We start from the raw sequence: 24658 nt of genomic DNA, 5'->3' as shown, positions 1-24658 counted from the left end.
CCGGATAGCGATCCCGATGTCCGATCCCCTTGCGTTTAGGGGCGGCAGAACCCTGACCACGAGATGAGACATGCTGACGACATCCCCAGAAGGCCTGAAGACAAGAAGACAGGAGTCGAGGAAAAACATCCATTAGCAGCGCCGGGTTACAAGCAACCACAATGCTACGAGTGTAACGACTGGGGGCATATTGCCAGGTTTTGCCCCAGAAGAAGAACAGCCGAACCGATGGACATCGGGTACCTGAATCCTGGATCGGAGGAGAGCATCCCGGGACCCTACGTGGTGGACATTAGAGTGGATGGCAGACCATCGCGTGCTCTACTCGACAGCGGCAGCCGACAGACCGCCATTGCACCAACCGTGAGTAGCACACCATACTTGTCTAACATAACAGTGCCTATCAGGTGTATTCACGGAGATGTAAAATGTTACCCAATGAAGAAGCTGGTGGTAGAACTAAACGACACAACCACTCCCTTGAGGGCTGCCATCCTGCCATGTCTACCTGCCCCGGTGGTGATAGGAACTGACCTCCCCGGGTTTGCACAGGCCTTGAAGGCTCTGGAAGATAGCAAGGGCCCTCCGCCCGAGCCCAGTACCCCAGGGACGGAATCCGCTTACCGGGGCCCCTTGCAGGGACGGAAAAGGCGAACCCGGATGGAATGGTGTCAGGCTAGCTACATGACCAGACCCATCAACTGGAGTTTGGAGGAGAATGAAGACCCCATTAGGGGGGAAACCCTAACCGACCCGACTCTACGGGTGGCATGAGAAAGGGCAATGCCAGAAGGGGAACCAGATCTAGCCAGGGGAATGGGGTTCCTACTACGCCGGGGTCTGCTGTATCGCAGATATAAGGGCGAAGACGGGGTCGCCAAGGAGCAGTTGGTGCTGCCGCAAAAACATCGTGCCATAGTGGTACAACTGGCTCACAACCATCCTTGCGGCGGGCATATGGCTCTTCCCTCAAGACCCAGCAAAACCTGTTGAAATGTTTCTACTGGCCGGGCATTTATGGGGAAGTGGCTCAATTCTGTAAATCCTTCCCTACATGTCAGTTGACCAGCGGTGTCCTACCAGCGAAGGCGCCGCTGCAGAAAATGCCTATCATAGCGGTTCCTTTCCAGAGGATCGGCATAGACATCGTCGGTCCTTTGGAACCCGCTAGCAGGGGGTACAAATATCTGTTAGTGATCGTCGACTACGCCACCCGACACCCGGAAGCATTTCCATTAAAAGGGACATCGGCCAGGGTTCTTTGCGACCAACTTATCCCGTTTTTTGCTCGGGTGGGGCTGCCTTCGGAAGTAATTACGGACCAAGGCACGAATTTCATGTCTGTCCTCTTAAGACGGGTATGCGAACGACTCCAGATCAAACAACTAAGGACCTCGGTATACCATCCCCAGACAGATGGGCTGGTCGAACGGTATAACCAGAGCATCAAGAAAATGCTGAGAGTGACGGGACCAGACGCCAAGAATTGGGATCGGGTGTTGCCTCTGGTATCGATGGTGTTAAGGGACACACCCCAATCGTCCACTGGTTTCTCCCCTTTCGAACTTCTATTCGGAAGGCAACCCAGGACAATACTGGATCTGGTGAAGGAGGAATGGGAAGCCAGCGGGGAGATGTCACTCACGGAATACACAGAGGAGCTAAAAACCCATCTAACGGCTCTACGCGCCTTGGCCGAAGCCAACCTCGACCAGGCTCAATCGTCCCAAGAAAAGAACTACAATAAGGGAAGTCGGATGAGAACTTTCAAACCTGGGGACAGAGTACTGGTACTCTTACCTACCTCTGCCCACAAGTTATTGGCCAGATGGCGAGGTCCATACGAGATCACCGACGTACTTAGCCCAGTCACATATCGGGTGCATCAACGCGATAGGACCACCACCGACAAGGTATACCATGTCAACTTGTTAAAAGAGTGGAACGAACCAAGTATGAGTGCGTTCGCAGAACCCGAGCAACCCGGTTCAGAGGAAACCGTGAACACCGTTCCCGATACCCTCTGAGCCATCAATTGGGGCGACATCGTCTCTCCGGACATGAAAGCAGACGTCATGGACAAATTATCTCCCTACGCCAATGCCTTTTCTACGCTGCCCGGTCGCACCAGTCTGTTAGAACACGGGATCAACACAGAGCCCGGACGGACTATAAGGCTTAGGCCCCATTGGATCCCCGAAGCCAGACGACGGATCATCACTGCCGAAGTGGACGAAATGCTGTGGATGGACATCATAGAGCCGTCCAACAGAGTATGGTCCTCCCCCATAGTGCTGGTTCCCAAGCCGGACGGATCCACACGCTTCTGTATGGACTACAGACATCTCAACTCTATTTCTCAGTACGAAGGGTATCCGATGCCACGCATGGACGAGCTCTTGGAAGGCCTCGGAGCGGCCCTCTTTCTAAGCACTTTAGATCTAACCAAGGGATATTGGCAAATTCCCTTGCGCTCCCAGGACAAGGAGAAAACTGCCTTTTCCACGCCGAAGGGACTGTATCATTACAAAGTCCTACCCTTTGGACTACACGGCGCCCCCGCCACATTCCAAAGGCTAATGGATATCGTCCTACGACCACATGTCGGATATGCGGCCGCTTGTTTGGATGACATTGTGGTTTACAGCGAATCCTGGGAAGCTCATCTGAGTCATCTGAAAGCGGTGGTGACCGATCTGCACAAGGCGGGCTTACATATAAACCCAAAAAAGAGCACGATCGGAACTCGCGAAACCAAGTATCTGGGACATATAGTAGGTGGGGGTGTCCTGAAACCGCAACTATCCAAAACTCAGGCGATACTTGACATTCCGACTCCCACCAATAGGAAGTAGATCCGGGCTTTCTTGGGGCTCGTTGGGTATTACAGAAGGTTTATACCTGACTTTTCTTCTGTGGCTGCCCCCTTGACCGATGCTTTGAGGCTCAAGGGTGCTCCAAACCTGACAAACAACAAGGACACCTTGGCCGCCATCGAACACCTGAAACTTAGGATTTCTTCAAACCCTGTTCTTTGTTGTCCAGACTTCCAACAACACTTCTATCTACAAACAGACGCCTCAAACCAGGGTTTGGGGGCTGTGCTCTCGCAGGACCAGGGGGGTGATCTGCGTCCTGTATGCTTCATCAGCTGGAAACTGCTGCCTCATGAGGCTGCATATTCCACCATGGAGAAGGAATGTCTGGCGATCAAGTGGGCCGTCGACTCCCTCAGATACTACCTGTTTGGTCGCCGGTTCACCTTGTACACGGACCATGCTCCCTTGCAATGGCTTGCGCAGCATAAAGACACTAATCAGAGGGTGCTCCGCTGGTTTTTGTCTCTCCAACCTTTTGACTTCCTCACGCTTCACAAACCGGCCCGGTTCCAGATGGTGGCTGATTACCTGTCTAGGTGCGCTTCCTGGCCCGATCGGCCTGGGACTGGGGTGGGTATGTGTGGGGATGCGCATCGGCACCCGCAGGGGGTGATGGGCGCACCTGGGATTGGAGGCACCAAGAGCCGAGGCAGCGGACCGGCCGCTCCTCTCGCGGCGGCCGCCTGCGCCGGCAGCGGGGAAGCCCGAGCCGATGCTCAGCGACGCGGCGTGTCACCGCTGCACTTACCTGCCGGAGGGTGGGCCGTTGCTCGGGGACGCGGCGCGTCGCTGCCACATTCGCCCGTTGGAGATCCCAGGCCCAGGGACGGGAGGGGAGCGGAGACCCTCCCTGACAAGGAGGGGGGGCGACCAGCCCTTCAGCGTGCCGCTTATCGCGGCTGGAAGACGCCTGGAGCCAGGGCCCACCCATACCCAACGCGACCATGTTTTGGGTCATGTGATTGCCTCAGCAGTTCCCCGCGGACTGGATGGGATCATGCAGGCACGGCAGCCTTTATGGGAGGCGGGTGAACACGGCAGCAGCCAATAGGATGTCGGCTGGTCAGGGCTGATGGCGATTGGTGGGGGCTTGATGCTAAGGTAGCCCATAAAAGCCTGCCAAAAGAAACTGACAAGGTTCTCTCATTTTTCAGGGAAGGGACGAAGAGGAGGAACGAAGACCAGAGTGGTGGGCCTATCTAGACACCACGATATAGAATAAGCTTGAGGACTGCCTCACCATATTCTGAAGGGATCAAATACTGGTGAAGTGAACCAGAGGACATTATGTTTGGATTTGTTAAGGACCCTTTATCCAGTTGGAATAAATATAGTTTTCAGCACCTGCTTGTCTCCTGAAGGTTATTTCCCACATGGTCCCTGAAGGTCTTGGGGCTCACTCCACGGGAGGGTTTGTTCGCCACCTCTGCTCTGCACCGTGGAGTCCCTGCTCTGGATATTTGCCAAGCAGCTGTGTGGGCTTTTTTGCACACATTTGCTAAGCATTACTGCTTGGATTCTGTCTGGTCAGGACACTAGTTTTGGCAGAGCTGTCCTTCAGAGTTTTCTGGTTTAGATGGTGTCCCTTCTCCTGATCAGTGTACTGCGTTGGGAGTCTGTCAAAGTTGAGGACTCCATGAGACAAAGGAGTCCATTAGAAGATACATTACTTACCTCTCATTAATGTTCTTTCTGATGGAGATTCCTACCAATGATTCGGTGTCGCCATCTCTAGCTAGCCCTCTTGGCAGTTAGCTAGTAGACATTAGTTCTGCAGTTCCTCACATCAGAGGGCATGGGCAAAAGGATGGAACGGAGGTCACGGGGCGCAGTGCCAGTATGTATGCTGGCCTCAACGTTATGTCCAACTCAGGGTTCGTAGAGGTGTTGGAGTAGCCAACATGGAGCAGCCTGTGCCCCCTGGCGGTGGAAATGTTTGATTAGCAGCTGCCATGGGAGATGGATATCAAAGATGAGTAATCAGTGGGTGGAACGTCCATCAGAACGAACATGACTGAGAGGTAAGTAATTTGGTCTTTTTCTTCGTCGGCACTTATGTTATGAAAGTGGGTATCGAGAGAGATGAGGCGACTACCTGCTGAATACCTCCTTAGAATTGAAGTTGTGCAATTCAAACAATTAGTTTACAAAGCACAACACCACGATGTCACTGTAGTGTTCCGTTCAGAAGCTTCACACTTCATGGAGGTGCTTCCACCTAATTCTAGCAAGTGATTGGCTGAAGGATGCAGAACCATGGTCTTTTTGGACCTACCCTCCAATTTCTGTGCATCGCCTACAGAGAGTGCATCAATAGCCTGATTAGAGGAACATGTGGGTGTGCGTGGCTTGAAGAAAACCCATCTTTCAGGGAATGGTTAAAAAGGCATTGGCCAAAAAGGATCAGGAGTAAAAGGGAAAGATGATACATGAGAGCCAGAAGGGTAACTAAACACCAAAACAGTGACCGATCATGTCCTGAGACAGCAAATGACAGTGTTTGAAATTGAAGGGAGCTGGGAGCTATTTAGCTCCTGCTTGTTATTTTATGTTAAATATTTATAGAGCGCACAGTCGTCAATAAAGGCATCATGGCAGCACTGTCAAACAGGGAAAGGGAAGGCTAGAGAAGGCACGTTTTAAAAGCTTGCTGGAAAAAGAATTGTTCTCCAGCATGGGGTCTGGCATGGAGTCACATGCTCATGAATATTCCCCGTCGTCAGGCTGGGAATACTCGGTAAAAGAAAAAACAGTTTCACTTTCACTTTAAAACTGTGTTTCTCCTCTAAACCAATCACTGTCCTCTGGGTTATACTGTCCCCATCCAATGGTAGTCCTCTCCCTAAGCCCCACCTCTGGCAGCCATCTTCAGATTCAGTGTTTGATGTCCTTGAGTTGCGCTCCAAGCTATTTGTAGGTTTTTTCCACTTTTTTGTGGGAAAGTTAAGTTTTTGTTTCCACCAGAGCCTGTGTGCTCTTTCCTCATTGGCTGACAACGGGGGACCCTTTGTCAGTGAGGTTTTGCACCCTCAACGGTGAGGATTCGTCGAGGTTTCTGGAGGTGGGCCTATTTCATGCCCTCCGACATGCCAGAGGAGAAACAGGAGGGAAGGACCCTCTTGAGGCCCTGCACAAAATGATGGCTACATCTTTGTGGAGGAAAAACAACTATTCAAGATACTTTCTGGTAAGAAAGAAGACAGGGGATTGAAGACCCATCCTGGACCTCCGCCGTCTGAACAAGTACCTGAAGTCCCAAAAATTCAGGATGGTCACGTTGCAGCACGTGCTCGGCCAACTGGAGCAGGGGATTCCTTGACATTGTTGGATTTAGAGGACACGTACTTCAATGTCTCCATCCACAGGAAACATCGAAATTTCCTACGATTCCTGGTGAAAGGCCAGCACTACCAGTTCAGGGCCCTACCGCCCGGCTTGAAATCGGCCCCAAGAGTGGTTACAAAATGTCTGGCCCCGGTGGCGCACCCATCTGCAGGGCATGAACGTATACCCATACCTGGACGATAGGCTGATACGCGCCCGCTCTCGAGATATGGCCGACAAGCACACAAAGGAGACAGTCCGACTTCTGACACAGCTGGGATTATCTTTAAACTATCCAAAGTCGTGCTTGACACCATCGTAGAATGCGCTGTTCCTATGCGCCAGACTCAGCATAGTGACCTGTTTGGAGTCACCCTCTGAGGAGAGACTAGCAGCCATTCAAGGGAAGGTGCAACGACTGTAGTCGGTGGTGACGGCCATGGTGTGGGCCATCAAATCGTTGCTGGGCACGATGTCGTCCTGCATCTACCTCGCCCGTCTCTGCAGGTTGCATATGCAACGCCTACAGGCGTTCTTGGATACAGGTGGCTGGGAGTTTTGCGGACAATATCTCTCTGAACGAGGAGTTCCGAGGGGCGATAGAGTGGTGGGGGGTGTGCTCCCACATCGCCCAGGGGACAGGATTTCAAACACTGCCATACCAGGACCCAGTCACCAAGTTACCTTGCTGAAAGATTGGGGGGCTCACACCAGACGTCTGCACGCCAGAGTTCTGTGGCTTCCACTGGAGAAGGCTCTGCACATCAACATCCTGGAGCTACGGGCAGGGTTCTGGGTCCTCAAATCTTTCCTACCGTCTCTGAAGGGCTATCCCCAGCTATCCCCCACTCGATCCCTAGCGCTCTCCAAGGAAGCTCAGGACTTGGTACTGGGCCATCGGACAGGGGATGTTCCTTGTCCCTCTCCACCTGGCAGGCGTTAAGAACACCATTGCAGACTCCCTTAGCAGTGAGCTGCGATCCTACCACGAGTGGGAACTTTGTTAGTATCAGGTGGACCGCCTGTTCGTCAAATAGGGCAGACCCACGTTCAATCTTTTTGCCATGGCGGTGAACTCCAAATGCCTGAGGTTTGCCAGCAGATTCCACCAACCGAGGAGCTTGGGGAATGCATTCTCCTCCTTCCTGTGGGAAGTTCGGTTTCTGTACGCTTTCGCCCCCGTTTCCTCTCTTGCTAAGTGTCAACACTCTGTGTCCATGCAAGATAATACTCATCGCCCTGGCGTGGCCGAGGCAGATTTGGCATCCGGACCTGCTCAGCCTGTTAGCGTTGCCTCCAGTCAACTTTCCGGTACTTCCAAATCTGCTTACCAGAGAGGGAGGCGCAATCCTTCATCACAATCTAGGATTGCTGAACCTGAGGGCATGGCTCCTGCAGCCTTAGAGTTTTGAGGTTATGATTTGCCAGCAGACTGCATGGAAGTCTCGCCAAAGCCAGGGTGTCAGCGACAGCGACTCTAGTGCTACGGCCATAAGTGGAAGCGTTTTTCTACGTGGTGCCGGTCGCAGAAGATTACCCCTCCAAGGGTCACGGCTCCACAGATTCTTCCATACTTTTTGTCCTTGGCAAAAGCTGGACTCGCTCATGCTTCCATCAAGGTGCACCTGGCGACCATCTCACGCTACACCAGATCCCCGGGTAGATCCCCGGGTAGATCCTTGCTGTGGTCCCACAGATTCATCAAGGATGTCCTCAAGGGGCTTTGCCGATCTTTCCCACTGCTGAAGGCTCCTGCCCCGGCATGGGAACTCAACATGATCCCGACGAGGCTCATGGCGGCACCTTTCAAACCTATGCATCACGCCACACTCCAGTTTCTCTCATGGAAAACGACTTTCCTTGTGGCCATCACTTCTGACAGAAGTGTGGGTGAGATCCAGGCGCTATCCTGCAAGCAACCATATCTGACTTTCCACGAATCAAGGGTGGTACTGTGTACACACCCCTCCTTCATGCCAAAGGTTCCGTCGGAATTCCACCTCAACAAATCTTTGGCGTTGCCTGTTTTCTCCCAGAAGCCTTCATCGCCAAAGGAGAGGGCCTTGCATTCGCTGGACGTTGCTCATGTCTTGAAGTTCTACGTAACTCACACACACTTTTCAGAAGATTTCTCAATTGTTTGAACTTTGGTCCTGTGAACCATGGGATGGCCTTGTCCAAGGATTCCATTTCAAGGTGGCTCTCTGGCTGTATCATGCACGGTCATTGGCTGGCGAACCGGGGCAGTCCGACAGCTGATTCCACCAGAGCGATCGCTGCGACTGCGGCCTTTCTTTCTGGTTTGCCCCTGCTTGACATCTGCAGGGCTGCGACGTAGAGGTCCATGCATACCTTCATGAAGTTCTACTGTGTCGACAGTGATTCCAGGGAGGAGTACAGAGTCGGCCAGGCAGTGCTTCGCAACCTGTTTGCTTGAGGTGAGTCTGTTCCAGGGGCAACTGTTAATTGCTTCTGTTGAGCCTTGCCACCTCCCATGGTTGTGTAATGTGGTTCGAGGGGATTGGGTCCTCCGATGTATTCCATATCTATGACATGTAATCACCACAGCTGTGCTGCTTCGGAAACTTTTTTCGGCTCCTGCGTCGATGACGTTGATGCGCCGTCGTCGAGGACCTCCTCCGACGTCATCCGATGTGATAAGTAGGACGCACAACGCCCGTAGCCTCAGTTCCGTTTTTTCCGCGAACGTGTTGCTTCGTGAATCTCGGTTAACGCCTCGACTCTTTGGAGTTCTGTTCTTCTCGGTTCTTCGAACCTGTTCGTTTTTGTGAAAATCCTTCGTGTGAAGATGTCTTCTACTTCGTCTTCGACCCCGCGTCCGGGCTTCAAGAAGTGCGGGGAGTGTGGGTCCAAGATGTCGGTGACGGACTCGCACGACGCCTGCCTCTGGTGCCTCAGGGAGGCCCACGACACGGATGACTGTATCGACTGCCAGTCGCTCACGTCCAAAGCCTTACGCGAACGTAAGAAGTTGTCGGTAGGTCGGGTGTCCAAGCCCCGGAAGTCGAAGTCTGCGGGGCTTTCGACGGATGATTCGAGAGGTGACTCTCTGCGTCATCGTCAGAAGTCTCGTGGGTCTCCTTCTAGGAGTCGGTCTCGCAACTCCTCAACCTCTTTGGGGCATTCTCGGAAGCGCCGACACCGGTCGTCTTCCAAGTCCTCTTCGGAGGACTCTGCCCGGCACGTCGCTTACCCTACCAGCCGTGCGACGCCAGAGGAATGGGCTTCCTTCGGGAAGAAAATGCTGGCGATTCTCGAGTCGCAGGGTACTAAGCCGTCCGCGCCCCCGAGTGGGGTCGGTCGAGAGACGCCGCTCGCAAGAGTGGTCGGCACGAGTCACGGGAGAGGTCCCGTTCGGACAAGGAGACTCGTTCTCGACGTACCCGTTCCAGGTCCCGGTCCTCGACGCGTTCGAGACTGTGTGCACATGTGAGGTCTTCGAGGAAGACATCGACGTCTAAGGCGTCGAGGGCGTTGACAGGCTTTCTCGAGGCTCCGGCTTCGAGGAAGTCGTCGAAGCCGTCGACGCTCAGGTCGTCGAAGGACACGCTCGGGGCTCCGGCTTCGAGGGCTGTGTCGATGCCGCCGATGCTGGCGGCGCTGCATCTGACGTCGACGCCGATTTCCTCGACGCCGATCCTCTCGGCGCCGATGCTTGTTCTCTCGACGCTGGCGCCGATTTGCTTGACGCCATCAAAGCCTTTCGTGTCGGAGGTACCCCCTAGGAAGGCTCTGGTGAAGAGCAAGCACTCTCGGGTGCCTTCTTTTCGCCACCTGGAATATTTTTCAGAGGCGGATGAGGATTCTGATGGCCTGGTTCCTAGTCAGGTTCCAGATGAAATTGTCTCGGCCATAGTCAGTTTGACGATTTGAGGCAGTCACTGCATGATGCCAGTGGACTGGACACCTCTCCGGAGGTGGAGTTTTGTAGGCCTGAGCCTGGCTTTCATGCCGATTCCTCGTACCGGCGCCTTATGGCTAGGGTTTCTGAGAACTTGGGATGGTCTGCTCCCCCAGGGGAGTTTGTGCAGGATGATCTAACGGACATCCTTGATGTTGGTCCCCCAACTGACCCGGTACTGCCGTTCCATATGGCTTTACAGAGAAGGGTGGCGCCGGCTTGGACTGCTCCGGAGAGTCTCCCGGCGGTGGGCAGATCCTTGTCGCGAAAATACCGTCCAGCCAGGCACCCCACTCCGGAGAGTTTGGTGGTGCAGGCGCCCACGGCCCTGGCAAAGCAGGCGTCGTACCCTACCATCCCTCCTGATGGGGACGACAAACATTTTGATGGCTGGGCGAAGAAAGTGTTTTCTTCTGGTGGTATGGCACTTCAGGCGGCCAACTCCATTTGTGCCTTGTCTCGTTTCACACACACTCTGTGGAACTGTGTTGCGTTAGCGGCTGCACATATTCCCGAAGGGGACAAACAGGATGGTTTCCTTGCTATGGTCCAGGATGGTAAGGATGCCATGTGTGAGTCCGTTCAGTCGGGTTTGGACTTAGCTGAATGCGTCAGTAGGTCCATGGCGGCGAGCACCGTGATACGCAGGTTTGCGTGGTTGCGGAAGTCGGGGTTTGCTCCTGATGTGCAGTCCCGGCTCCTCAACATGCCCTTTGACGGTGAACACCTTTTTGGCAGCAAGGCTGACTAGAGCCTTGAGAGGTTGCAGACCTCAAAAGCTGCAGCGAAGTCGTTAGGCGCTGCAGTTCGCCAACCTCCGCCTTTTCGTCCTAGGGGACAGCAGTGGAGGGGTGGTTCCTTTCGCTATTACTCGTCCTTCAGTAAAGCGAGAGGAGCTGGCAGTCAAAGAGGCCAACGCAGGGCCACCAGAGGTGGACGACAGGGTACCCATGGTGCCAAGGCCGCTCGGGCAGTTGCCTCTTTGCCCTCAGGTAACGCCGCAGCTGCTCCCACTCAGTCATGAGGCCATGTCCCATGGTTCGCCGGTTGGGGGAAGGCTGGCGCAGCATCTTGTAGAGTGGCAAGCCATTACTTCAGATGTGTGGGTTCTGGAGATCATAACCCACGGCTACTGTCTTCCCTTTCGGCACAGGCCTCGCGACAATCCACCGGGGAACCTCTTTGCAGAGTCCGGATCCGCTCCTTGGCAGGAAATTCAAGCCCTGCTGGAGAAAGGCGCCATTGAACTGGTGCCTGTAGCGGAGAGGAACAAGGGATGGTATTCCCCTTATTTTTTGATTTCGAAGAAAGATGGGGGATTGAGACCCATCATGGACTTGCGTGGTTTGAACAAACTCCTCAGGAAGGACAAGTCCAAGATGGTTACTCTCTCTCAAGTCCTCCAGGCCCTTCAGCTTCAGGACTGGTTGGTGTCACTTGACCTCAAGGATGCTTACTTCCATGTGTCGATCCATCCCAAGCACAAGAAGTACCTGAGGTTCGCGGTTGGCGACTTCCACTTTCAGTTTCGGGTCCTGCCGTTCGGATTGACCTCCGCCCCGAGGGTTTTCACCAAGCTCATGGTGGTGGTGGCAGCGCATCTCAGGCAAGGGGGGATTCACGTCTACCCCTACCTGGACGATTGGTTGATCAGGGGGAGCTCTCCCGAGCAAGTCCTGGATCATCTGTCCGTCACCTGCCACTCCTTTCACAGGCTGGGCTTCTCCCTCAATTTAAAGAAGTCCCATTTGACGCCAACACAGCGGCTCCAGTACATCGGAGCAGTGCTCGACACTTCCCTGGGGCAGTGTTTTCCTCCCCAGGTGAGGGCTCTTCACATTCAGCAGATGGTGCACAAGTTTCAGCATGCCCAGACGCTCCCAGTTTTCGAGTTCTTGAGGTTGCTCGGCCTCATGGCATCCTGCATTCTTCTGGTGCCAGAGGCTCACCTGCGGATGAGATCTTTGCAGTGGGCACTCAAGACGCAATGGTCGCAGTCCTCTGGCAGGATGTCGGACCCGGTTCAGGTGCCGCCCTCGGTCGCCCGGAACCTTCTGTGGTGGGCCGTCGAAGGCAACTTGGCCGGAGGTCACGATCGTGACGGATGCATCCCTCACGGGATGGGGGGCTCATGCCAACGGGCTGACAGTCAGCGGTCGTTGGTCTCGGTCGGATTCCAGACTCCATATCAATCTGTTGGAGCTTAGGGCCGTCAGGCTAGCCCTGAAGGCTTTTCTGCCGACTGTGCGAGGAAAGAATGTCCTGATCCTGACGGACAACACAGTGGCCATCCACTACCTCAACAAAAAGGGGGGGTCAGGGTCACTTCCTCTGTGCAGGGAGGCGATGCAGCTCGAGTTCTGGGCCATCCAGCAGGACGTTTCGATCTCGGCAGTTCATCTGGCCGGAGACGAAAACGTGACGGCGGACGCTCTGAGCAGGCAGAGCGCGATCTCTCACAAGTGGGAGTTGGCTCAGGAGATTCTCCTGGAGATCTTCGCCCTTTGGGGGACCCCTCAAGTGGATCTCTTCGCCTCCAGTGTCAACCGGAAGTGCAAAAGGTTTTGCTCGCGGGAATTTCCTCCAAAAGGAGCCTTAGGGGACGCGTTCATGGTGGAGTGGTCCTTCCCGCTGCTGTACGCATTTCCTCCAGTCCCCGTCATCCCGCAAGTGCTGCGGAGGTTACGGAAGTTCGGTTCCCGGATGATCCTCATTGCTCCGGCGTGGGCTCGGAGGACGTGGTACCTGGACCTTGTCGACTTGTCCATTTGCCCTCCACGTCGTCTTCCCTACCGAGACGATCTGCTCTCACGGGAGGGGGGTCAGGTTCTCCATCCAGAGGTCAGATCCCTCAACCTTCACGCTTGGCTTCTGAAAGGTTGAGGTATAAGGATTGGGACCTCCCTGAAGACGTGATGGAGGTGTTGCTTTTGGCCCGAAGGCCAGCAACAAAGTCTCTGTACCGTTGCCGTTGGCGTAAGTTCTGCGACTGGTGCAGAGTTCAGAATGTGGATACTTTTGCATGTGACATCCCCATGGTTCTGTCCTTTTTACTTTCTTTGGCCCACAGGGGCTTGCAAGTGGGTACCATTAAAGGTTACCTGCCGGCGCTGTCTATCTTTAAGCGCTCGTCTGAAGTGTGTTCTTACTTTAAAATCCCTTTAATTTCACAGTTTCTGAAAGGGCTCACTAATGTGTTCCCTCCGTCACCTTTCCTGGTGCCCGGTTGGGATTTAAACCTTGTTCTTAAGTTTCTTATGGGTGCTCTGTTTGAGCCTTTACATTCTTGCCCTTTGAGGCTGTTAACTCTGAAAACTGTGTTTTTAGTTGCAGTTACTTCCGCTCGCAGAGTGAGTGAGTTACAGGCACTTTCAGTTAAGCCACCCTTCACTGTATTTCACAAGGACAGGGTTGTCCTTAGAGTGCGTCCTTCTTTTCTTCCGAAGGTAGTGACGGAATTTAATTTGGCCCAGAAGGTTGTTCCGGCATTCTATCCTCCTCCGCATCCTGGTAAGGAAGAGGAGAGGCTCCATAGGCTTGATCCTAGGAGAGCTTTAAGCTTTTATGTTTCACGCATGTCCCGGGTCAGAGTGGATGATCAACTCTTTATTGGTTACGCTGGAAAGCGTTTGGGGCAAGCTGTGACGAAACAGACTTTGTCTCGCTGGATTATTTTGGCCATCTCGGAGTGTTACCGCTTGGTGGGTAAGGACACACCGGCTGGCTTGCGGGCCCATTCTACCATGGGTATGGCTGCATCTACTGCCCTGCAGAGGGGTGTTCCTATTCGCAACATCTGTGATGCAGCCACCTGGGCTTCAGTACATACATTTGTACGTCACTATTCCCTCGATTCCATCCGAGGACAGGATCTGGCCTTTGGCAAGGCGGTCCTTTGCTCTGCTATTTGATTGGCTATTCTAAATTTTGATTCTAAATTCTTTCCCTCCTCCTTGCTCTGGTACTGCTTTAGGAGTCTGTCATTGATATGGAATACGTCGGAGGACCCAATCCCCTCGAAGAACAAGTTACTTTCTTACCTGGTAACGTTCTTTCGATGGGATGGTCCGACGAAGTATTCCATATCGCTCCCGCCCTGCCTTCCCCGCTGCAGAATTTCTTTTGCGATTGCAGCTTACGTTTCGCAAGGCTTTGTGTCTGACTGGCAGTTGACTAATGTCACACGTTCTGGGGGAAAAAACTACAACTGAGGCTACGGGCGTTGTGCGTCCCACTTATCACATCGGATGACGTCGGAGGAGGTCCTCGATGACGGCGCATCGACGTCATCGACACAGGACGCAGACGCCGAAAAAAGTTTCCGAAGCAGCACAGCTGTGGTGATTACATGTCATAGATATGGAATACGTCGTCAGACCATCCCATCGAAAGACCGTTACCAGGTAAGAAAGTAACTTGTTCTTCTGTTTTTATTGGTTATTCATGAGCATGTGAATCCATTCCAGACTCCATGCTGGAGAAGGTTTAAGTTACTTACCTGTTACTATTGTTCTCCAGCATGGGTTTGGCATGGATTCACATGCAAACCCTCCCTCCAGCCCCTCTGCGGCTCTTCTTGGGTCATACTGCCACTTTACGTGCTTAACAAACATGAACATGCCTGCCAGAGGCGGGGCTTAGGGAGAGGACGGTCATTGGATTGGGGCAATATGACCCAGAGGACAGTGAATGGTTAGAGGAGAAATACAGTTTTAAAGTGAAAGTGAAACATTTTTTCTCTTACAGAGGATTCCCAGCCTGACGGGGAACGTTCATGAGCATGGGAATCCATGCCAGACCCCATGCTAGAGAACAGTAGTTACAAAGAAGTAACCTAAATCTTCCTCAGTCCATGTAATGAAGGAGGGATGGAGTTCCAGAGGTATGCTGCCACAACTGAGAAAAGCGGCCTCCAGTGCATGAGGCCATGATACGAGGTACAGAAATCAGCCGGGAATCAGCTGACCGCAGAGCCCGGGCCGGGACATATGGACGGAATTTAGTCTGGAGATATTCAGCTCTGCAACCATAAAAAGCACAGTGGATCAAACGAAGCGATTTGAATTTCACACGTTTCTCTACCGGAAGCCAGTGCAGATAACCAAGCACTGGAGAGATGTGCACGCCTAGGCGTTGAAGCTTGTAGCCAAGAAGAGCCTGGTTAGCTTGACATCAACAGCTACCAGGAGCCACTTTTGCCTCCCCAATCCAACTAATGGCAAACAAACATCTATTTGAATTTTATTTGAAAACAAAATCATTGAAACCAAAAAGGATTACTCCAACCTTGAGATAAGCTAAGCTTGAAATCTCCCTCAAAAACTCTTTGAGACCCTTAGACTTCTTGAAAAGCCTAAGGCACTCCAAACCCCATTTGTTCCTTCCACACAGAGCTCTATAGCAGTACAAAAAGCCTTTCAGGCTAAATTAGAAAATGCTGCCAACTCTAATGAGCTACGGTACCATGAACTTAACAATGAAAATCCTGTTCTTTTTGCATTTTCACCAATAACTGTTCCCGATATGCAGAAACTCTCATCTTCCATGCATCCAACTTCCTGCCCAGAAAATATTCTTCCTCCTAAGTTAAACTTAGAACATAAAGATCTAGTTGCTCCCTTCTTGACCAGATTCGTTAATGCATCTTTTAGAGATTCCCAGGTCAATTAAAACAGTTTTGGTTACCCCATTGCCAATTTGAAGTGAAAGGACCCTGGCAACCTAACGCCTATAACAAATTGCCATTTTCTCCTTAAGATCCTCGATAAACTTGCCTGCGTGCAATTTCAATCCGAGACAGCACTGCTAGACCTTCAGTCACACATGCTGGGAATCATTGAATAGGGAAAAGCTGGACTGTTGGTTCTCTTGGATTTGTCGGCGCGTTCGATTTGGTGGATCACGAACGCCTCTTACATTCTACATTCCCTACATCACCTAGGACTTTGCTCCGAGAGGGCTGTCCCTCAAGGGGCTAGCTTATCTCCTATTTTGTTTAACCTACAGACTAGGCCACTCTGTTCCCTACTAGACGATTTGGGTGTATTTTTTTTAATCACTTTAATCAGCTACGCGGATGACACCCAGTTAGTCATAGAATCCACTGGGGACCATAGGACTCTTACTAACATCTACCATCAGATAGAACTTTGGATGTCCTCCAATTGGTTCTGTTTGAACTGCAACAAAACAGATATCCTTATCTTTGGCTCAAGGTGGGCCTGGGCAAAATTGAGCCCTGCCTTTTCGAGCTTTAGAATCGGAGATATCATGCCGCTCAAAACGAAAGTAAAAACACTGAGTATCCAGTTGGAGGCCTCTCTGAGCTCCAAAGCACATGTCAACCAGCTGAGCCAAAATTGTAATTGCCACCTGCATCTCCTTAGAAACATTTGCCCTTATATTTTCGTAGTAAATAGTGCACTATTGCTCGAGCTACTATTATCTCAAGCCTCTACTATTAAAAGTCCCTACTGATTGGAGCTTCAAGTTCTAGCCTAAGAAAATGCCAAGTATTATAAAATTATGCAATATGCATCATTAAAAATGCCTCAAGACATGTAAACATCTCAAAGCAGAGACAAAACCTTCACTGGCTCCCCATTAAGGGAAGAATCAATTTCAAAGCAGGAACTATGGTTCATAAATGTATTTTTGGACAAGCCTCTGCTCATTTAAAAACATCAATTCCACAATATCGTTCACCCAGAATTCTGCGCTCTACAAACAAAAGGCAGATTACTTGCCCAGACACGCAAAGGGACTTAGAAGATCTTTTCCAGTAAAAGCAGCCACCTTCTGGAATTCACTTCTCAATACTCTGACAATGGAACCTGACCTAGGAACTTTCTTAAAATCCCTAAAAACCTTCCTCTTTGAGTAACTTGCCCCCCCTCTACATCCGCCCCCCTCTCCTCTGTCCTGTCACTTGATGGTTGTTCCCATTGTGTAAATGTTTTGACACCCGATGCCTGCAGGCTTTCGGCACCTTACAAATAAATACATTTAACTCTGTGCATTTGGGACAATCTTTAAATAAATATTAGTAGACATCTATAAGACCTTTGAAGCGCCCCTCTGCCCCTCGGTTATGAAAGGTGGGGGGGGGGGGTAAGGGAAGGAGCACAAAAAAACCTGAATGGAGGCTTGAACGAGTCCGTGTGATGCTTGCGAAAAAGAGCGTTTGAACAGAGTCTGCACTAGTGGACTAGAAGGGCTGCTGGAGGAAAAACTCAATTTTCTAAGGGAAAAACTTTGAAAAATAATGTCATCTTATCTTAAAATATTTGTTCTTCTAAAGAACTTCGGGTTCCAGCGAGACAGTTGTGGCCTCAGTAGGCTCTGTGGCCTGATCCCTCTCTACTGGCCCTGAAACCCCTTATCTGTCACTGTTTCGACCCAAAAAAGTATATGTCCAGGTCAGAACCCCTAAGCAGTAACTTCTCCAAGTTGGGGCTGAAACGAATCCCAAGCAGCTCAGAACGAGTTGACGAAAAATAAAAATGCCAGTGAGCGCTCCTAAAATGGTGGGTGCATACTCAATGCATCAGCAAGGCGACCCTTTCCAGATGGTGTCTCCCCCTGCCTGGATTCTAACTAGGGGCTCTGTTGTTAATGGATCTTGTGTTAACTGCTTTTGTCACATGATCCCGAGCAGATGCCTATGAGGCACAGCTCCTTTCCGTAATGGAAGGCTCTTGGCGCTGTGAGTGGGCTGCAGCATTGATGGTGGAGACCTGGGACAGAGCCCTTGAACGGGTCTGCGTTGAAATCATCGATCGGGTGATTCGTCCTGCCTCCCCTCTGTGGGATGGGTTACTCTCCCTACACTTGGTGCACCTGGTCAGGTGTGACGCCTGAAGCGTTGACAGGGCTTGGGAGGCCCCTGCACTGTGGTTACCTGTTCCACAGAAGCAGTCGTGGTGGCTGTGCCTGTTCGCAACGTTATACTAATGCGGCTGCGTGATGACAGTGAGCGAAGGCAGGCGCTCATCCGCCTCCAACTCAGGGTCAGTCGCTTCTCTAAGCAACGAGTTGGTGGTAAATCCCTTTCTTCGGCTGGTGCTTCCCTCTGGAACAGCCTCCCTGCCTCCCTCAAACTTGAGGAGAACCATCTCTGCTTCCGGAAACACCTCTAAACCTTTCTCTTTGCTTCTGCTTTTTCTCCTCCTCTCCTCTGCTGACCCGCTGGCTGTAACCTGAACTTCACTGGCTAACTGGACACCCTCTGATCTCGGGTACAGGTCCTTCCCCTGCCGGCGTCACATACCTGCACTGCCCACCTGGCACCCCCATCACTTGGGGACTGTTTCTGCATCCCTACCAGCCCTTGACACCTGATGCCCGCACTTACCCTGCACTTGCCACTTGCTGGCCGTTTACTTAATTATTGTTATCATCTTCCCATGTCCCTTCCCCCTTCCCACGCACTTGCGCGATGTGAATGACACCTGGCCTGGTAGGATCGTTGTCCGTCCTCCCTCTGTTCCCCTCTCCTCCCCTGCCTCGTCGCGCCTCAAAACACTTGTGTATAGGAGGGTTATAAATGCCATATAAATGCCATATCATATCATATATATATATAATATCAAGGAAACGAGAAGTATGGTCGGACGACTGTGAACATCTGTCTGTCTATGACCATTTATGGAGACATTATGGCCATACATCCGTGCGGGCAATAGGCAGTAACCGGACTGCGCTGATGACTGTGACAATATGCTGCAAACGCCAGGCAAATCCCGAACCACCAATGTGGCTTCAAAATAAAAAATATTTAACACTTATTCCAGAAATTAGGTGAGGGCTGGATATGGTTTTCCATTTTACAACTAAATTTTATCAGAGCAGCTGATCTCTAATCCAGGCCTGACACCTATGTCAACGCTTCTTCCAGGCAGATTGTCACCAACGTCCTCTTTGTTGTTCCCTCTCCAGACCTATGGACTACCCATATGGTCTCTGTCCTCACCCATTACTCTTTTGTTGCCCATAAATGGCAAAAGAAAAGATTTTCTAGTATTGTTGCAGGCTAAGTATAAAAGATGAGCACCTTTTTTGTCTAAGAATCTGTAACAAAACATATCCTAAAGAGCAGATTACAATATAAGATATTTTTCAGCTGTGTGATAGCAATTTGTCTGGTCTAATTCTATTCAGTTTTGCAAACTGAAGTCTATATTTGCCTTTCTGATTTCATGTTGCATTGTTTTCAAATGAGAATGTCAAAGTATTCTGCAAGAGCCGAAGAGCAAGAAACTATTTGGCCGGAGCCGAATACCTTTTTTTTTCAGCCGGAATTCGGCCGAATACTTATTCGAAGCCGAAGTTCGGTTCACCCCTAGTTTATTTATTTTAATTTGTATAGAGCGCTGCATGCCCGAAGGCCTCACAGCGCACATGTTGTGGTGTAACACTTTTCTCTTTGTAAGGTGTTTTTGCTGCTGCTTTCAACACTTTTATTTTCCCCAGGCTCCTGTTCGCAACCCTGAGCAGTTCAAAGCGCTCGGCCTTGCAGCGCCTGCTGGAGTTCTCCTTGCTGGACCTCCTGGATGTGGCAAGACATTGCTGGCGAAGGTAGTAACATACGCATTGTTGAATGTTGACTGAATCTGTGAATGTGGTGGAATGGGAGTAGTGTAAAATGTAATGGTATGGCGATGGACAAGATGCCATCCATGGACGTCATTTAGGGATCGCAACTGCGACCTCTGATGTCACCCTTGCTACCCCTGTGGACTCCCTTGCTACCCCTAAAAAAAAGAAAAAAAAGGGAAAAAATGTGTTTTGTTCTCATCTTTTTTTTTTCTTTTACATTGAGGCTCATGGGCTGTGGCCAGCAGCGTGAGGCCTTTTGTTTCTGGAGTGGCTGGTTTTCTGATGGCTATAGACTGTAAGATAGCTCAGTGGGTTGAGCACTGGCTGCTGCAATGTGTGTATGATCTGCAGGTTCGACTCCCAGCAAGGTTAACTCAGCCTTTCATCCTGCTGTGGTTGATAAATGAGTACCAAGACAGGTTGGGTGATATCGAATGTATATTTGTTCTATATGAAGTGCTTAAGCGCAAGTGCTATATAATAACACATCATTATCGTTTGGCCATGGACGTCTGCTTGCATTCAGTGATTTGGTAATATGGACCTATACGCAGATATTAACGATACATATGGTTATCCATTCTTGTATGAAATGTATATCACTTTACAGTGATATCTTAACCATATTTTCTGTAGTGTACTCAAACAATGCTATGTGATGCCACTTCCTGTTTTGTTGTGGGGTGAAAAGTCGTGTTCCCTTGCTTCCTGTGATGTCACTTCTGGGCAAATGACATCACTTCATGTGATGTCATCAGAGGTCAAGGGTCGTGTGATGTCACTTCCGCGTCCGTGATTCCATAGTCCCCAAAGAGGCAGTAGTAGTTCGCCATGGATTGGTTCCAGTGGCTATGCTAGGAAAGATGTTTCTTTTTGCAACTTTCCTTCCATTGACAGCAGTGGAACTTGAGCCCTGTGTTGACCATTTAGAGTAAAGTCTTTTTGATGTACTTTCCATACTCGGGCTCACCTATTTCGGGGGCACAGGTCCGCCCCTGTGGTTAGCAGTGCAGGGGGTTTTTGTGCCCCTTTTGAGATTGCTGGATTGCAATGTTGCACAAATCACCGTTAAGTGAAGTGTGCTTAAGGGCTACCAGGTATCCTTGTTTTCATTAGTAAATGTGTTGTTTCCTTTTTGATGTGTTCAGGACGGGGTACGGGCAAGGGATTACGTTCTGCCATTTATTTCACTGTACTTGCATGCATGTTTTTTATTGCATAATGCCGTTTTAAGCACCATATGGTCAGAATGGCAGTGCCATGCGATTTCCTCATTGTCGTTTGGCCATGTCGCTCCTTGGCCGCCTTCCTGCCTGCTTGGGTCAGGAAATGCCATGGAAGGCATGCGTGTATTCGGGTTCCATCTTGGAGTTCCCGGGCAAAGTGGAGGTGTGTGTGCTGCATGCCACGTTCCAGCCAGGCGAACTCTGCTGCTGAATCAATGCTGGGCTAGGAGCTGTACATGATTAGTCGCCCCTAGCCCCTTTGAATGGTGCAGAGCCTTTCAATTGGTTCCCGTCGCCTGGGGCAGGCCTTAGCGCGAATTTGGGATGAAAGGAGGAGTCCTGCCGCTGTTTCCAGATGGTCGACTGGAGCCGAGACCCAGGCGAAGAGGAGCACTGTGCTGCAGGCCTGGAAGACTACTGTTGAGGACAACAAACATTTCTAAATCGGAGTCTCCATGAAGCCCTGCAACTCTTGAAACCATTCAAGAAGACCCGTGTGGGTGCTTCTACCCTTTGGCTGATGGAATCAACCAGTCTGGACCCTAGCCTTAGAAACCTGCTGCCCGAAGCGTCCCGGGATCATCATGTGGGCTGTCCAGCTTAGCACAAGTCCTTTCCAGTGCATTGAACCACCCCATCTCCTATAGCTGCGTGGTCTTCCTGGGGTTGTCTTCTCCCAACATGCTTGCCTGCCACCCTCTGATTGGATGAACTTCGCTGCTGCCAGTCTCTACTGTGTCCTTGGGCTCTCCTCTCAGCGTGGGGCATGCGCCTGGAAACACCATTTTGTTGTGTAGGCTCCTAACACATCTTTAGTAAATAAATGGATAAATGCTGTGTCTGCTCTCCTGAAGTGCCCGGGCTGTCCTGCTGGAAGAACTTCGGAACCATTACATTGGATCATGAAACCACTGCCTAGCAGGAACCAAATCTTGATGACTTCAGCTATTGCACCTGCAGCTCTGGAAACCACTTGGCAATAGTAAGTTGCCCCAGCGATTTTGGGGGTGATCACTCAGAAAATCTGAGTTTTGGGGCATGAGCCTGCATACCGGTTTTCTCGCCCTTCTCCTGCTGTAGGAATGATATGGGTGTAAAGTCTGCTCCCTAACTCTCCATTGCATGGTTGTCATCGGTGGAGTTCTAATCAATGATTCCCCCCTTCCCAGGGTAACCCCTACTGTGGTAGGATTGGGAGAGTACCTCTAAATCCTCTTTGCTTACCTAAAAACTCCTATAGAGCTTTTATCTGGAACTCTCACCTGTTGGCTTTGTCAGAGCTTGTGTGTGGGGTATTTTAAGACTTCCTACAACTTTCTTGGGTACTTACCTGGAATACTGACTCATCTGAGGCAGTAGGCCTATGTATCTGGTAGGGAAGGACTGCTTACGCCATACTGGCCTTACATCTATAAGGGAGAGTATATGGTTTGGAATTCATTTCACATATTCCGATTAACTTGAACTGCTTTTACTTTTTGTAGTGTGAAGTGTAGGTGATGTCACTTTGAAATCATTAACAGCAGGCCTCACTAACTTCACTCAAGCTCTTTTTAGGAGTGTCGTGTCACTATAGGACATTCGGCCTTGTTCGCTAGTTTTCCGAGCCCAATTCTAGCACTTTTTTCGGTGCCCACTAGATGGCAGCAGACAGCTTCGGATTGTTCTGCGAAAGACGCAGAAGCGGAGCAGGACGATTAGGCGCGGCCAGTTCGGAGCGGGCCGTTTCGCCGCGACCGATTCGGCGCGGGGGCCAATTGGGCGCAAAGCCAGCTGGGCACTGTTTTCATGTTTGCCTTATGAGTATTTTAAGCTGAGGTAGAGGGTTGGGCGTGTCAGGAATTCGAGTTTTAGGGGCCAGAGAATGTTTGTGCACTAAACTGTGTGTACAGATATTGTTGGAATTGGGAAAGTTATTTTTGCAAGCACCGATTAGCAAAAATCATGTGGCTTTTCGAAGGGTGACATTTTCTCGGGGTTGCATTTGAAAAATACAGTTCCCGTGCCCGCTTCTCCCGCAGAGAACTGGCGTAGCCGGCGTCATTCCTGGATTTGGCTCTTTAAGCGTGCGTGTTCCCCCGCTGCGCCAATAGTGCACACTTCTATCACACAGTACAGAGGCGTAGCCGAGTGCCAGCCATGCACCTTCCGGTCTCGCGCTGTAGGCACAGCACAGGCATCTGCATTTTAAGGTTGCCTTCCTTGCAGGTGTGGACGGGCTGTCTAAGGCTGCAGGCCATTATCCTATCCCCACCCAGGAGTGCTAGAACTATTGCCACTCTGACCAGATGGGCCCATCCAATCCCAGCTTGCCTCCCGTGTAGCCTTCTCAGGCCTTTGCCCTATGTGTCATGCTTTGTCCGTTGACCATCTAGACACTTTCTCTCCACCCAGCCCCTTCTTGTTTCCATGCTGGCCCCTGTTCTCCCCTCTATTCCTGTATTGCCAGTGTAGAACTGTCCCCTCTACGTGAAGTGCCAGCCCGTGTCTCTTTGCTCTGATGCCAGCACTGCGCCCTCTCTCTATCCCGTCCCCGTCCTCTCTAGCCTCTCCTAGTCTAGCCCAGTCATCTCGCTCTAGGCATTCACTAGTCTGCATCTCTCGATCTGCTCATCCCTCTTTCTGTTCCGTTACTCGCCCTCCTCAGTCTTCCCTCCCCCTCTTTCACTTCAGTCACTGTGCCCGTTAAACCCTCTGTCTCATCTAACGCTGTCCCCTCTGTCGCAATATATCTGTGCTTCCTCTGTCTCCAATTCCTCTGTGCTCCCTTTCCCTCCCCATCAACTTCATCCTTGTGCACACCCACTCTATGCTCACTCACCCTCCTTCACCATCTACCTCTCCTCAACGCCTTGCTCTTGCCCCAATGCCCTTGCCTCATGTGCCCACCTCATTTGCCTCTCCTCTGTGCACTGCGCGAAGATGGTTCTATGCACTCCCCAATGTGCACTGGCAGCAGGATGCCGTGCGAGAGTCCTGCACACTCAACGTTGGCATTACTATGCCCCATTGCAAGTGGGAAACCCTGTGCACCCATGACACTGAACAGGCAAAACTGCAGACCGGCCAGTCCTGCGCATTTGCAGGCCTTGCAAGCATGCAGCCCTGCACATGACTAGCCCCTGCAAGAAGACAGCGCGGCACATTACCAGCCCTGGCGCCAGTTGCTGCAAACCACCATACCTTTAAAAAGGCATGGATGCATTTTGGGAGATACTGCAAGCTGGCAGACTGCAGGTTAGCTGTCAGGCAGCCGTGATACTAGCACCCCTTGCTCTACTGCTACCCCTGACAATAGAACCACCAGCAAACTGGCAGCCAAGGATATTAGCAGTGATGGACATAAGCTACTCTACCAGGCAGGTGGCGATGCACATAGGCAGACCCTCAAACATGTAGCCCGCCCAATAGTCTCATGCAGACAGGCCTCTCTCTATCTTGGCGCCTGTCAAATGTCCATAATTCCCAAGGTCCAAGAAGCAAGAAAAGCATTCAAGTTAGGTCAGAAAATCACTACTAATAAGTTTGTTTCTTAATTTGTATGGCTGTAAATTATTAAAAGTAAATTAAAAGGCCCATTCACAGTGTTGCATACGTTTATTTACACACCAAGCAGGTTTCTAATCAAAAAGAAAGTTGTCATTTTCATGGGTCAAGTGCATTACTCTTAGGTCGAGTAGAGACTTTAAGTTTCTTGAACTGCAGGTCCA

At 51.1% G+C, this 24658-nt stretch overlaps 1 protein-coding gene across 4 annotated transcripts in view; it reads left to right on the top strand.

The window, feature by feature from the left end:
• The window catches only part of NVL (nuclear VCP like), a 1303574-nt gene that overhangs the window by 676239 nt on the left and 602677 nt on the right, over positions 1–24658 (top strand). For 2 of the 4 annotated variants that reach the window (XM_069608641.1, XM_069608643.1), the window contains exon 15: positions 19597–19701. The exons of the other annotated variants lie outside the window; for them this stretch is intronic. In XM_069608641.1, coding sequence (XP_069464742.1) covers positions 19597–19701 — 105 coding nt within the window. The remainder of the gene's footprint in view (positions 1–19596; positions 19702–24658) is intronic. 4 annotated transcript variants of the gene reach the window in all.

This window comes from Ambystoma mexicanum, chromosome 4q, assembly GCF_040938575.1.
Source record: "Ambystoma mexicanum isolate Mex_15411 chromosome 4q, UKY_AmexF1_1, whole genome shotgun sequence".
Classification (NCBI taxonomy): Eukaryota; Metazoa; Chordata; class Amphibia; order Caudata; family Ambystomatidae; genus Ambystoma; species Ambystoma mexicanum.
This window is presented reverse-complemented; position numbering and strand designations above follow the sequence as displayed.